At 48.3% G+C, this 15,246-nt stretch overlaps 2 protein-coding genes across 3 annotated transcripts in view; both read left to right on the forward strand.

The window, feature by feature from the left end:
* Positions 1 to 5,872, forward strand: part of LOC114003158 (SAP30 binding protein) — a 29,894-nt gene extending 24,022 nt beyond the window's left edge. The window contains exons 6-11 of one of the 2 annotated variants that reach the window (XM_027749836.2): positions 1,194 to 1,285; positions 1,759 to 1,819; positions 2,303 to 2,354; positions 2,753 to 2,811; positions 3,991 to 4,075; positions 4,743 to 5,872. In XM_027749836.2, the coding sequence (XP_027605637.1) occupies positions 1,194 to 1,285; positions 1,759 to 1,819; positions 2,303 to 2,354; positions 2,753 to 2,811; positions 3,991 to 4,075; positions 4,743 to 4,924 (531 nt within the window). In that variant the 3' untranslated portion in view covers positions 4,925 to 5,872. The remainder of the gene's footprint in view (positions 1 to 1,193; positions 1,286 to 1,758; positions 1,820 to 2,302; positions 2,355 to 2,752; positions 2,812 to 3,990; positions 4,076 to 4,742) is intronic. The other variant, XM_027749835.2, reaches the window with a different exon arrangement.
* A 6,256-nt stretch (positions 5,873 to 12,128) lies between these two features.
* The window catches only part of ITGB4 (integrin subunit beta 4), a 28,725-nt gene continuing 25,607 nt past the window's right edge, over positions 12,129 to 15,246 (forward strand). The window contains exon 1 of the mRNA XM_027749849.2: positions 12,129 to 12,222. Within this exon, the coding sequence (XP_027605650.2) occupies positions 12,218 to 12,222 (5 nt within the window). The 5' untranslated portion in view covers positions 12,129 to 12,217. The remainder of the gene's footprint in view (positions 12,223 to 15,246) is intronic.

Here is a 15,246-nt window from a genome sequence, read left to right on the forward strand (position 1 = left end):
TGTGATTTCCTCTTGCTGATTTTGTGACAACTTGATGAAAATTTATCTTACAAAGTTTTTTTTTTAAGGTTGTTGAAGTAGGAGTTTCATATCAGCTCTTAACAATCCTCCTTTATTCAGGCTTCAGCAAGCCCTCAGACAATAGTCAGTTCTGTGTTTGAGTTGACTGTCCAGGGAGGGAGACATGAACTGACTTATCCAGAAGCAACAAAGGCAAATTGACTCAGCTCTCCAGTCGTGAAAGAGTGAAGGCCCAGCCTCTGATCTTGTTTAATATGAGAAATTTCTGTCCTAAAGAAAAGATGACAGAAATTACTGAGGATATTCTCCTGCTAGTACCACTTAACTCCATGTTCCATCTGAAAGTTCCTGCCTTTGCTGTCAGCATCACTGGAGTAGGAATACTTTAAAGTACTTTTATCCACCTTGCTGAGGAAGAAAAAAATCATGTTTGATTTGAAAGCTTTTAGTCTCTTTGGAGAGTAGACTGCTTGACATTTCCAATCTAATTTAAAGTTGCCTTTTGCAGCAGCTTGGGACTTCAGTAAGTTATCCACAGGCTTTGTAACTATGCGAGTGATCTGCAAAGAGGAGCTGATTCCATCTGGCTGGTCACTTGTACCAAAGCAGGGATTTACAAGTGCATTGTTCCCAAGAGTGTTTGGCTGCCAGTGGGCACCACCAGCAATCCCTGATGATCACACTGGGTTTAGTTCTCCAGCAGAACTTGGCTCTGCTCATCTGTTACCCAGGCAGAGCCATGAGCTTTGCCTTCTGGGCAGTGTAGCCCAGCACACCTGAGTCTGAAGGTGGGTGTGGTGGTTCCTGCAATCTGTGGGAGAACCTCAGTGGATTTCAGAACTGGCTTCTGCTCTACAGTCATGTCTATAAAGGGAAATAACAGACTGGGAAGGAGGAGCCTGTGCTACTGCCTTATAGGCAAATCTTTAATCACTGAAGCCTTCAGTAAGTACAAATATCAATTCCTTTACCAATCCAGGCAGTTCATGTAGCTACTTCAGACCTTAAAGGAGAAAGTGTCTATTAACCAGCCTTTGGAAGGGGTGGAACCCTTGCTCCACTCAAGGGAGGTCACTGGTTCAGTTGGCTTGTTTCCACATGTACACTTTTGTTAGTCAGCTGTTGTGCTGCTCCTTTTCTTACTGGCTCACCCTGTAATCTTTCTCCTGTAGGATAAAATTCAAAAGCTGTATGAGAGGAAAATGAAAGAGGGCATGGATATGAACTACATCATCCAGAGGAAAAAGGAGTTTCGCAACCCCAGGTGAGCCACCGTCTTCTCCTGTGTGACCAAAGCACCACAGAGCAAATGCCAAGAATATCCTCTTTGTTGGAGTTGTAGCAGAAGAAGGATCCTGAGCAAGAAGGACTACTGCTTACAAACAAATAGTGTCTTTCTCATTTTTGTGACTGAAACAGTAAAACTCTTCTTTGTGTTCTGGGAGACAACAGCAAGTGTTGGTGTGATGGTTAGATTTTAAATGTGAACACTTTGAACGAGTGAAGTATTTTAGATGATGTGTCTGTTCTGGGAGCTGGGAGATGTTTGGGGGAAGTGGTAAATACTGTGGTTAATGGGATGCCACATCCATCATAGCAGGCATACCTTCCCTGGTTCTGATTTCACTCTTGCAGTGTGAAGAGGTGACAAATTCTCTTTCTACCGACACATCTCTGAAACGCTTCCGTTTATTTCTGCCTCTGGTTCTGTTCTGAACTCCTGTTTTTCCTTTGCAGCATCTATGAAAAGCTGATCCAGTTTTGTTCCATTGATGAACTTGGTACAAATTATCCAAAGGTGAGGTGCAGTGCTTTTGCCTGGAAAGGGAGTGGGTAAGAGATAATAGAGAGGTGTAAAGTCTTATGTGAGGCTTTCTTGAGCCTGCTTGCTTAGAGGTCCTTTAAGGGAACTTCAGTTTGAGACTCTGCATTGAAGTGAACATTTTTGTGTGGCACTGAGCCTCAGTGCCTCCAGCTTTGCTGTAATGGTTCTGAACAAAAACTGCTGAAGTGTGTAGGTATAAAGGAAACTCCTCAAGGGGGACTGAAGCTGAGCAGCAGAAAAATGCATGACTTATCCCAGCATACTGGTGGCTTCAAAGCTGTTCCTTCATTCACAACAGAACGTGGTCCCATAAAAGAAGGTCTGATGTGATCTTTGGGATACAAGAAGAAATCAGTCATGATTATCATCAGAGAACAGAAATGCCTTAAACATTTTTGAACTGGGTTTTGTGTCTCTGTGGAAATAGCCCTAATCTGACTTATTTTTTTTCTTTAGGACATGTTTGACCCTCATGGCTGGTCAGAGGATTCGTATTACGAGGCACTAGGTAATTCCAGGAAGTCTGTCCTTTTTTGTCCTAGCTTAGGTCTTTGTGTTTTGTACTTAATTAACTGCACTGGAGTCCCCACTTCCTTTATAAATGAGAAGTCATCACATGCTGCTCTTTAACGACTTCATTCTGGTTGGATGTGCCTGAATGTTATTGATGCTTCATCAGTTTGGAAAGAAAGCCTTTTCACTTAAATTGGTTCTTCAGTGTTTTCACCTCTTGAATCATTAATTTAGCGCCGCAATGTTTTGATTAAAGAGCAGTAGTTGCTTTCATGGCAGTTTAATTTTCTATACAGAATTTGAAGGTTTGGATTGTTTCTGATGGGAAGTGAGTGAGAGAGAGCTGTGGGTTTTTACTGTTCTTAGTGCCTCACATCTTCTGATCTTTCTCAGCCAAAGCCCAGAAGATTGAAATGGACAAACTGGAGAAGGCCAAGAAGGAACGCACAAAGGTAGCTCCTCAAAACCAAAAGAGATGGAAGCGCAGGGCTTTTGTTTCTTTGCCTGCTGAAGTTCCTTTTGTTGCTCTGCCCTTTCTGTGCTAATACTGCTTGTTTTTCCCTGGTTCTCTCCTTTCTCCTTGCATGTCCTTTCCCGAGCTGCACAGATTGTTTGCCCTTCCTTATAGGTCCATTCCTCTGGGTTGTTTATTCCACTGGACTTCCTGCTGTTTTGTCAGTATTTTTAAACCAGAGCTCTAAAAATGGTATTCGGTAGACCAGATAAAGGCAAGATAATGCATAAAGAACAACTTTTTTCTTAATCTCTGACATTTTGCCTGGTGGCATAGCCTAGTTACAGCTTAATTTCCTCACTATATCTCGATGTGAGACAATATCTGCTTTCTGTTCTTGATATTGCCTTCTTGTATCTGATTTCCAGAAATATTGGACCTATTTTAACTTTGTGCATTTTGTGACAAGCCCAGCTAATCTTATAGACGCCCCAAAAAGAACATAGACAGGCTTTGAAAGATTTTATTCCTGTCCTGTATTGCCTTTAAGCCAGTGGCTGGCATGAGAAAACTGTCTGATGTTAGAGATTGCCATCTAACCTTGCAGAAGGCTCCCTCCATATTCGATGGAGGGGTTTTTTTGTGCAGTGCATGCTCTGTCTTGCTGCTTGTTTTGGTTTTTTGCACAGTAACCCAGGCATCTCATTACATCCTTGCCCATGTCTGCAGTTTTGAGGCTGCAGTGCTGTTGTGGCTCTTGTTGCCAGGTTTCCTACCATGATGCAGTCACAGTAAATTGTGCAAGTAGGGGCTTGTCTTGCATGTTTCTTAAAGGAAAAAGGATAAGAACTTCTGAGTGTATAAATACAGTGTTTAATGGCCAGGATGTATCCTGTCTGAGCTGTATCAAATCCCAGTTGACACACACATTTTTATTGCATCAGATTTAGGAGCTGGGTTGTAGAAATCCTTAATTCTCATGGCTTCAGTACACTTTGGCCTGAGGTCTGTATCTGTCTTTCTGCATGATGGGCAGCTCAGAGGCCAATGTCTTACATCACATTAAAGCTGTTTTTAAAAAACATAGGTGCTGTGGGTTAAAGAAAGGCTGTGTATCTTAACACTTCTTTTTTTTTTTATCTTCTCCTCTTTTTCCTACGTGTCTCTCCCTTCCCAGATTGAATTTGTGACTGGCACTAAAAAGGGTACAACAACAAGCGCCACTTCTACAACCACCACAACAGCCAGTACCACTGTGGGAGGTAAAGAACAGTTGGGACTGTACCAATTAAGCTGCAGTAATGCTGGGATTAGTGCTTCCTGGAAACCTGAAGGCTCCTTATTGATTGTGTATATAATACAAGAGTGTGTTTTTTCTAGGTGTTGTTGGACTAGCTTTCCTCTAGTCCCTGTATTCCAGGTCTTCCCTTCTGGAATGAAAGACCAGGGCCAGGTGGGATAGTGAAGAGATTTATTAGTGTGTCAAGAAACCTGCTACTGTCTGTGGTTGTAGAGTATTCTTGGGACTGATATATCTCAAGAGGTTTGGAAAGACTGAAAATCACTCTCCTGCCTACAGCCTGCATTTTAAACTGAGGGGAAGGAAGAAAAACCACTGGAGGTTGATGAGTGTCCTGTGCCTGTAGCTGAGCAACTGGGATACGTGTGCTCTGTTAAAATTAACTATGCTCTGGGGCAGGGATGATCCTGGTTCCCATTTGGCTGGAGCTCAGGTGTGCAGTTCCACTTTGACTCTCGAGGTACAAAGTTGTCTTTCCTCCTCACCACTTAGTGCCAATGTATCCTGAAATTAATGTGAGGGGAAGTTGTCTAGGATATTAAGGGTTGGCCAGTCAGGGTGTTAAGAAGGGACTGGTGACCTTTGACATAATGCTAATCCTCATTTGCTTGATTTAATCAAATTCACAGATGCCCAGAAGAGGAAGAGCAAGTGGGACTCTGCCATCCCCGTAACAACGATAGCTCAGCCCACCATCCTCACCACCACTGCCACACTGCCAGGGGTTGTCACAGTGACAACCAGCGCGAGTGGATCCAAAACCACGGTGATATCAGCTGTGGGCACCATTGTGAAAAAGGCCAAGCAGTGACTGGTGTGCTGGGCCTGGATTTTTGGACTTGTGTATCATTGAAGCCATTGTTCTCAGAAGGGAGGGGTAGCTTTCGCCTTTGGTAAAGGATGGCAAGATTCTTTGGAACAGACCACAGTTCCCCTTTGGAAGACTGGGGGCAGGAGCAGGCATGCCAGCTGTGTGCCCACAGGAATGGACCTCTGCCCACAATGCCTCTACCTTTGCTTGCTGTGGGAAGAACCAGCCTGTGTGTTGTGCTGGAGGAAGGTGGTATCTGGAGTCAGCTTGTAAAAGTTCGCTTATTAATTACTGCATTAAGGTCTTACCTACTTGCAAGTTTGGTTTAGGGGGCAAAAAAAAAATAAAAGGGCAAGTAGTACAGGACTATCTGTGTTATCCTTGTGTGCTCCAGGCTTGCAGCCTGTGATAGGTGCTGCCCTCTGTACTCCAGCTCAATTCTGAGGGAGTTAAAGCAGAGACAACTGCTCAGTGTCCACGTTCAGATGTGTAGCAGACACCTGAAGCAATCTACATCTGTGAATGTAGGCTCACCCTTTGTCCCAGCACTGCCATCTGTACCCGTGTGCTCTCTGTGTAGATCTTGGTGACCACGTGTGAAGTTGTTGAACTGTTGAGGGAACTGTGCTGGAACAGTCCTGTTATTGTCTCTCAAGGATGAAGATTTCTATGCAGAACCCTTAAGCTGTAGAGGTTTGATCTGTGAACTCATTTGCAAAGACCTGTGCAAAAAATACTTCCATTGCCACGGAATGAGATTGGACAGCAGATAAGCAGAGGAGAGTGTCTGATCCTAATTGTGATGTTGTCAGTCTTTGTACTAGCTCGTGATGTTCTGTGAATGCACACATGGCAGTTACTGCTTGCTCCACTGTTGTGATAAAGTATTTTCAGTTGAAAATTTTATTGTATAAAAATTTAAAAGTCTATAAAAAAACCCTGGTGTCATTCATGTGTCTGCATTTCTGTTAAGGTAAATTCCTGCCCAGAGCCTGTTTTTTCTAGTGCTCAAGCAGTGATAGGAGAGATGTTTGCCAGATCAGTACAAGTGTAAATTTCTGACAATTCAGTGGGGTTTTTTTTCAGTTTTTTATGTAACTTAATGTCACTCTTGATCAAGACTTTGCATTTATGGAGACTTAAGGTAGAAATAAGGGGTCAATATTCTGCTTTTAGATAATTTTAAAACATGTTAAACACTTTGTCCTAGCAGTCATTTTACCTTTAAAAAAAGCATCTGCATATCCAGAAATGCTCACGGGAGATAAACCGGGGGACTGATGGAACTATAGCGTGGAGAGTTGGGGAGATGGTGGAGTCACTCTTTTAAAGCAATAAAGTATTCAAAGGCATGAAAATAGTAAGATTAAACAGAGATGTTTCAATTTTTTTTTTTTGTATTGGGCTGCTGACTTGACTCCTGCAAGCTTGGATGAAGAGAAAACTTCCTGAGCTCTTGCTGAGGTGTGCTGAGCAGAGCTGCCATGGGGCACCTGGAGCAGCAGTTTCCAAACTGGCTTATGCAAGAGTCCTGCAGGACTGAGCTGGGTCTGGCAGCTCCTGAGCTCCCAGGACTCGGTGTTTGCTGTCTGCAACTGGAAATATGGGCACAGTTTGGTTTTGGTTTTTTTCTCTCTCTATTCAAAAAGTTGGAGATGCCAACCCTTGTGTAACAAACTTGCAGCCAGTAGCTTGCTGCTCTTGTTTGCCTTGAGTATTGCTATCAGAAGTAGGTGGATATGAAGGTTGGAAACTGCAGTTCTAAGGAAAAAGCCTCTTTTCCTGAGAAACATGATCTTACAGGTTTGTGGCTTGTGCTGGGCTGTGGTCAGTCAGTGCCCCAGAGAAGGTGGAGGGAGCTTCAGATGCACAGGAGTGATGTCCTGAGGGAAAACAATCCCTTCTTGGCCTGTGAACCAGGGCCTGAAGCCCTCAGGAGGGAGGTTTGACCAGTTTGCTTTAGAACTCTATGGCTGTGCTCATTGCAGGGTTCTGTGGAGCTGCTGAGGGCTGGGGTACCCACTGAGGGTGTCAGTGCCTGTGTGTTAAACAGCCCTGAAGAACAGTTTAAAGGTTCTTTGTGCTGCTGCAGTAGTGATTGCTTTTCAGGCTGCTCTTCTGACTCCTAAAAGCTGTGGATACTCATTCTTACCTCCCCTCTCAAGGGAAGACTAACCATACTCGAGAGTAAAACCAGTCCCATTTTCATCATTCCTTAGTCTGAGAACTACAAGCTCGTGGTCCTTGAAAACCACAGGGCTTCTCTCTGCTTATCACCTTCCTAAGCACGGCTGTCTCCCAGCTTGAGTAGGTTTGTCTTAGCTGAGACTCCACACTCAAGTGTCTCTGCCTCGGAGGAGAAAGGAGAGCTGCCCTAATGAAGTCATCCTTGGCAGAGCTGGTTCTGCTCTCACTCGCCCTTCTGAAGTCTTCTCTCCCACCTCCATGCCCCGAGGTGTTGATTTTCTTTTCTATTTGCTTGTTGTGATTTCGAGGTCTGCCCTCCTTTGATGCTGTTGTGGGAAGGGATTTGGGGCGCTCAGGAATCGCTTTTATTTTGTGTCTGGCTGGGTGCTGCCGAACCCAGAGAGCAGGTGGGGAGGGCAGCCCTTGCCAGCTCCACCTCAAACCGTGAAATTGGAGCACCTGAAGCTATGTTTTAGTTGGATTGCTGCTGTACTGTCTGGTTTATGGGAATTATGTACTGAGAGTAACAAAAAAAAAAGTCTTCCTTCCCAAGGCTTTGGGCTGTGCCAGGGATTTGCCGATGACACGGTCGGCTCAAGCAGCAGGGAGGTGATTGTTTCAGCCAACACCTGCACGAGCTCCTTTCCAGCTCTGCAGCACTGCAGGGGAGAAGTTGTAGCTCCTGTGGAGCCCCTCAACCAGATGGGCTTTGCAATGTGCCCAGAAAGTTATCAGGGGGTAGGGGCTGCTCACTCCTGTTGAGAGGTGTGAGCCTGGGGAAGCCCAGAGTTGTTACAGACTGGTTATGGTTGGAAGGGTTCACTGGTGGGGTCTTCCTAGAGCACAGTGCACAGGATTGTGTCCTGATAATACTTGAATATCTCCAGACAAGGAGTGAGATGCCTCTCAGCAGGGTTCTCCAGGACTGCCTAATGTTAAATGTTTAAATAACTAAATTGCTGTTGAAGTTCAAGACCCCCTGGAAGGGCAGTGGGATTCCACTAAAGTCTCCTCTTCCTTTTGGAGAACATTTATACTAGCATATTTCTGCAGAGCAGTTTTCCATCTCCAAGCCTCACCATGTGCTGCTGTTCCTCTGACTGTTTATATTCCACTTCCTTCCTTTTGTTCTGAGCGAGAACCATGGACACCAATGACTTCCAGTATTTAGTCCTTGTTTATTTGGAACTTGTCTTTGGCTGGGGCCAGGCTCGTGCTTTCTGTTGCCAGTAAACAGCAAAGCACTGGGATTTCACAAGGAAAGGTTTTGCCTTTTCACGTAGAAGGCGTCTGTCTGTCTGTCTGTCCCCTGCCACGTCCGTAGGAACCAGCATTAGAAGAGAACAAGGCTGTCTTTTGCTGCAGCCACAGAAGGTGAAGCTACTGGTGTTTTTAACCTCTCTCCTCTTTGAGTAGCCTCTTGAAGTGCTTGGAGAGCATGACAGAAGGTTCAGCCTTTGGCAGCTGAGATATCCCTGGAAGGTCCTGCTTTCCCTGGATAGATGGATGTTAGGATTGTCACAGGCTGAAGTTTTATCCTGGATGCTTTGCTAACATTTTCCTCTTGTGTTGTTTCAATGTCCCACTTACCTCTTGCTGCAGGTCTTTCCCTGCATCAGGGATGTTCAGCAAGGAGATTTTCCTTTGGGTACGTGTCCATGACGAGGAATATCCATTGGAAAACACTGGGTGTGTTTAGTTAACACTATCTCAGGGGAAAGGCTGAGGAAGAGAATGTGACAGGATTTCATCTTGCACTTTTAATTACATGGGGAATTATATTAAGAAGGATTTAGTGCAATAAATTACGTGCACATTAATAATACATTATTGCACGTTCCTTTAATTTATGCCATATAGCAGGATATTGCAACTATGGTGTGCAGCAATGGGATCAAGTATTTATTTTTCTTTTAGCAGTGTGTGTTGTTACAGAATTAAAAAAAGGGATGAATGTGCTCCAGCAGCAGGATTTTGGCTGTAACTAATCAACAAAGACCTAGAAAAAGCCCCAAAGCTGTCCCCAGGCACACTGTGGTGGCAGGACAGAAAGAAGAAAGGTTCTATGAGAATTGGCAAGGCATTAAAAAAAAAACAAGAAGAAAATAATTAACCCTGATATCACTGGTAATTATCAGTAATTGGCACTCGGACTGCTAGTCTCAGCAGAGGGAGCAATAATTTAGTGTGAGCTATAAAATTACTTGTTTTCCCTCCTTGGGCAAAAATTTATAGGCCACGTTGCCACAGCAGAAAATCACTGATTTATGAATGTGAGGTTCACCACGTACATGGCTGTGAGCTGTGCTAGAGCCATCTGCAGCAAAATCTGCTCCTCCTGCCTCTGCAGCCCCTGTTCTTAAAAACAGCAAGTTTGTGTGGCAAAAGCCTGATCCAGTAGGCAGGGAGTGCAAGGTATGGAACCAAGGCAAGAACTGGAGCTCACCAGGTGTTCTTTCCTGGTGGAAGTACCTTGGAGAAGTTGCCTAAAAGGCAACCCATAAAACAGCCTTCTTTTATTATTTTTGGTGGTGGAATTACCTTGATATTGGAAAACCCTGCAAATATCTATTTAAATGCAACCCAGTTATAGCTCTCTGGGAAAACTCATGTTATGTGGGCTCAGAGATCTCTTAGGGGCTGGGGGAACAAGTCTCAAAGAAAGGTGCAGAATTAGTATCTCAGGCTCTTCTGGCAGCACCCAGGGTGTTTAACTGGGCTCCTCCTCACAGCTGGAGATGTTCAAAAGGGGCTGGTCCTGCCTTGCTGCTCCAGGATGAAGGGGAGGGAGATGGTGTCAGGAAGCCCTGGGGCTGTCAGTGTTTGCAGGTGAGACCAGAGGTCCTTTACAGGAGCCAAGATAAACATCCTCCATCTCAGGTTGAGAAAGGAGGACATCCAGAAACCAAGGACACCAAACACTGGGAGCAGCCAGCTTCCACCACAAGATTTTCTGGTTGGTTTCAAGATTCTTGTTAGGGAACCATCACTAAAATAACTGGGGTTTTTTTAGTAAAATGCTTCTTGCTTGTAGCCTGAACTGTCTTTTTCAACTCCAGTGCTGGCAGCATCGCTTACCTCAGTGGGATAAGAGGAAAATTGCAGCAGTGGGAGGTGGACGTTGCTGCTGGACAGGACCAGAGGCAGGACCAGGGGAGGCAGGCAGACATCTCTGCAAGCACCAGCACAAGCTCCCCTCCTGTCTTGGGAACTGAAGCCCAGTTTTTCTTTGTCTTCAGTGCTCAACAACATCTGCTGCAGCTGTGATGACCCCCTGAGGCAGAGCAGAACCCTGTGCCTTCAGCCCCTCCACGGTAACAACCTGCCCTTCACCAGCAGCCACCGCTGCACCTCGAGCGTCAGCACCTCGTGTCCCTGCTCTCAGGTTGTAGCCAATGTCTGCTGTGGTTTTAAAAACCCAGTAACAAACCTCCTTCGTTTTCAGAACTTTTGTTCAAATCTAGGAAATAGCATCTCCAAAGGGGCTGGGCTAATGCTGGGGTTGCCAAGTCCAATGTTGGGAAACTAGGAAATACCAGACCTGAACTGCCCGGGCCATCTTCCGCTGCGCCCCTGCCTGTTTCCCATGTGCTGCAGCTTTTAATGGCACAAGCACATCCTCCTTTTTCCTGGGGCTAAGGCAGTTTACACATATTTACTTGAGCTCCCTGTTTCTTGTAGTGAAAGAAATCCTGCTCCTCACGTACGTTTCGATCAGTGCTGTGTATCAGCAGCCTCTGTGATGCTACATTGACAATGAAGAGCACAAAAGTGCCCTGCCTGTATTTTTAATCTCCAAGGCGGGCAGGAAATATGCCATTTTTTCATCTGGCTGTTGCTATTGTTTGTGTTGAAGCTGAGGGGATGCAGTTTTCCTTGTGAGGATTTATCAAGGAGCTCAAATGCAGCCTCTGCCCTCGCATCTGCTCCGCGGGAGGGTGAGCGGGTCTGACCTGTGACAAACCCCCAACTCTAAAGCAAAAGGGTGATGTGGGGCAGAAAAATAACCTCTCCTGAACTCCAAACCCTCCTCTGCTGTTCCTTGGGGAAGGGGGTTTGGATTCAGCCCAGCAGAACAACTGGATGCAGTGGTGGGATCGCTGCTTGTTGCAGCCGTGGGGTGGTGGTGGGTGCATTAGGAGCAGGTATGGATGGGTCTCATGTACGGTGCTACAAGGGGCTGCATTGACCCTCGAGCCAGATTTATTGCAGGTGGGGAGTGGGCTGCCGTGCTCATGCCCTGGATAAAGCGGGATGCAGTTCTGTCCTCTCTGCAAGCAAGGCACCAAGGCTGGGTCGGCAGTTGTGTGGTTGTCACAGCAGGAATTTACCTGGTGTTTCAGCAAGGAGTTACCTGGGCACTGGGTGTGACACTGCCACTCGTGCCAGTGGGAAATTTGGAGGAGAAACCCCTGGCAAGGAGGGGCTGGGGAGCTCCCTCAGCTCTGCCCTGAGCAGGCAGGTGAAGCCAAGCAGCCCCTTCCACACACCCTTCCCATGGCAGCACCTTCCCACTGCCCGCTCAGTCCTTTTCCTGTGGGATGGTGCTTGTGTGGAGGGAGGGTCCAGGGCGGCTGCGAGGGCTGTGCCGGCCCGTCCAGGTGTGCGAGGGAGGAATGAGTGCCAACCCTGCGTCACGGGCACCCCCTCCTCCCTCCCAGCTGGGATAAAGCTCGTCCTCACCTGGGATCCAATCTCATTTATCGCAGCTCCCACCTTTCCTCCCTGCCAGCCCCTCGGGAGGAAGAGGCGGCAGCCCCGGGACAGCGAGGGGAGCGAGAACAAAGTCGATATTTGACTGGAGGGTACAGAAATCGGCGGGGAGTTATGTGGGATCGCGGGCTCGCTGCCCTCCCCGCCGGACCGGGAGTTGACGTTTAACCGGAAAGAGAAAAGGGACAGAAAATAGAGACGAGGGAGGAAAAAGAAAAGAAAAAAAAAAAAAGAAAAAAGAAAGAAAGAAAAGGCCAAAGCTGGAAATCAAGTTGCAGCAGTGAACCAGCACGTTCCCCCTCTGCCTTTGGAAGAATTTCTTGGCTTGGTGTGTGGGTGCCTGTTATTCGGGCTGCGGCAGAGGATTTGGACACTGAGTCAGACCCAGCGCTAATGAGGTTTGTGGAATTAATTCATCTGTGCTCTGTGCTGTCCGGTTCGCTTGAACTTTGCTGCGCTGATTAACTGGGGGGTAGAATAAGGCGCGGGGCTCCTTGCACGGGCAGGTAGGCAGGACAGGGAGCGCGGGGGTCAGTCAGCCCCTGCCTGCTCGTTCCCTGTGTTTTCCTCTGGTTTTGGCTGTCGGACGCCGTCTCGTGCCTCTTGTCTGGCTGCGAAGGGCAACGCTCGTGTCCCAGCAGGGCTTTGAGGGCTGCACGGGGCAGTTTTAGTCTCTGAAGGTATTTGGGAGCGGGGCTGGGGGTGGCAGCGGGGGTGCCAGGTGGGAAGGCAGAGCAGAGCCCTTTGGGGACAGGTTGTTGCGGGTTCCAAAGGTTGCCCACTTCGTCCTGCCTCTGTCAGCACACTGCCAGGGGGAAAGGCGGTTGTGCCTCCGAGCTGGCACCCAGGGGAGCCTCTCACGGGTGACAATGTGCAAGGTCAGCCGGGCTGTGGGTGCCTCCGACCCGCGGAGCCCCGGAGGTTGTTTTTCAGGATGAGTGGCTGCCTGAAACCCCCTGCGAGGCGGGAGAAAGGAGAGGGAAGTCCCTGGAGGGAAAAGCCAGGAGAGAGTGAGGATTCAGGGTCGGCTTTGCTGAACCGCAGGTGTCCGGGTGTTTGCGAGCTGGTGGATCTGAAATGGCCAGGAAATAGGGAAATGGGCAGGATTGGTGTGAGGGAGCTGACAGGCATGGGTTAGGTGGGGGAAAAGAGGGATGAGGAGCATCCGTAGAGGGGAGGGAAAGGAAAAGTGTCTTGAGGGGCCAAAGGAGCGGAGAATGTGCCAGGAGCAGCACGTGGAGGGAATGGGAGGGTCCCGGGGCTGTGCTGGTATTTGGGCAGCCCCCCAAGGAAGGTCCTGACCTTCCTACCTGACCCTCGGGGTTTTCCCCTGCCCAAACCCAGGGGGCAGAAGGAGGAGAGGGTACTGCAGCCACCAGCCCTTTGCCAGCACAGAGTGGTGTTGGCCACAGACTAGCTCCCAGCAGCTCCAGGTGGGTCCCAGGCTGCGTCCTGCTGTGTTTTGTCCCTTGCTGGGGACCAGGTCTCGGATCTGGAGCTCAATCTGAGAGCTGAGATCTCCCTTCTTGCTGGAAACAGCAAATGGAGACACCCACATAGAGCCTTCCAGCTGCAGGAGCTCTCACGGGGAAGGAGGGGAAATGGATGGGGAAGGCAAACAAACCCAAAGATCAATATGATCTTGTGTTTAAGAGATTATTTGATTTGCAGGTCAAGTTTTTGACAGTTTTCTGAGGGTCTGGCTTGATAATTTCCAAGTTCTGGAGCACAGCCCTGGCAGCTCTGTGCCACCACGTGTGCCAGGGAGGGAGAGAGTTGTAGCCCTGAGCCCACAGCCCTGCCCTGGGATAAGAACTGAGCCTGCATAAGCCGCTGTGGCTGTCACTGTGCCCATCCTCAGCACACACAGATGTTCCCCCAGATGCCTCCTCCCATCTACAGGGTCAGGCCCCTGCACAGCCCCCACACACCCCTCGGCAGGACAGGGGGGTTGTAGCCATGGAAAGGGCAATTCCCACCAGAGGGAGGAAAGGCTGCACCAGGAACTCTGGCATCTCCCTCTCTTTCCTGCTTCTGTGTCCCCGACCCGTCTGGTGTCCCCTGCATGGAAGCTGGGACCAGACTCTTGCCATGGGCTCCTGACTCATCATAACCTGCTCCTTGGTCCCTCTCCCCCATCTGACACTCCAACCCTGTTCTCTGTCCCTTTGCCCCAGTGGTTTTGCACTGCCTGGTTTTTTGGGATGAGGTACCCAGCCCCAGCATTTCCAAGCTCCTGGCATGTTTCTGTTGGCTGTGCCGAGATGCAGGCAAAGGCTGGGGGTGAGGGAGGAGACCAGGAGAAATGCTGGAGCAGTGGTCTGGGATGGAGGAGGATGTTTGTGTGCATCCAGGAGCTGCCTCGCCTCATTCCTTGGTTTTGCACAAATGAACAGATTTTTTTTTCCCCATTGCTGTCATCATGGAAATCCAACCAAATCCTCCAGTTTTCCCAAAGTGAAAGCAATGTTTTCCCTTCCAGAGGGCACTTCTGATATCGAGGAATGGCTGCTCCCATGTTTTTGCACAAACATTGCAGGCTGCATTCCTGCAGGGCCGAGTGGCAGCAGATGCTCTGTGCCACCAGTGCCCTGCCCGCTGGCACCTGCCCAGCGAAATCCTTGGAGGCTGGTGGCTCACAGGGCAACAGGACTGTTAATACTGAGCAGAGTTTTATGGCCTTTTATCTCGGCACTTGAAAAGTGGTGACGGCAGTTTGTGTGTCCAAGGCCCAGGGTGTGTCCGTCCATTCCTTGGTGACGTTTTCCTAACTAGTGATTAGAGGAAGATGGATGAGGTCCTTGTGAGCTGAGCAATCCAGTCCCACACTCAATCCTTTCCTCGTGGCCCTTGTCATGCTGGCAGACAGGATTTGGTGGGTGCTCAGGGGATGTTTTCACTGTGTTTTCCCTTCAAGGGCTCAAAGGACTTCCCTACCCTTTCATCTCACCTCTAATTGGCACCTCCCCGTGTCTCCGTAGCTCCGGGGCTGGCATGGCTTGCTGGGGTGGAGCAAGGGAAAAAGGGATTTTCCTGGCTTTAAAACCCATCTGTCTTGGTAGCAGGGGACAGGATGTTTGCCAGCAAGTGCTGGCGTGAGGACTGTCCCTGAAGGGGGTCACAGGCATGTCCAGGGATGAACATAACTGTTGGCTTCAGAGCCAGTGCTGGGGCTTGGCTAGGGGGGATGGGGACCACCCAAAGCCAACCCTGCAAAGGGCCTGAGCTGGGGATGGTCAGTGTGGCAGGGAGGGAAGCAGAGGGACTGCCTTGGTCAAATGATACCTTTTACCCATAAGAAAAAAAAGCACATTGGCTACAGAGCACATTGGAAAAACAGCACATTGACCACAGGTCCTGACTAATGGCAAAGCTTCCCTGGGTTTCCCCCCAGAGATGCTGCCCTGAGGCTTCTGCATTTC

Source organism: Pipra filicauda, unplaced genomic scaffold, assembly GCF_003945595.2.
Source record: "Pipra filicauda isolate LSUMZ 115617 unplaced genomic scaffold, ASM394559v2 scaffold80_size11013439_pilon, whole genome shotgun sequence".
NCBI classification, from domain to species: Eukaryota; Metazoa; Chordata; class Aves; order Passeriformes; family Pipridae; genus Pipra; species Pipra filicauda.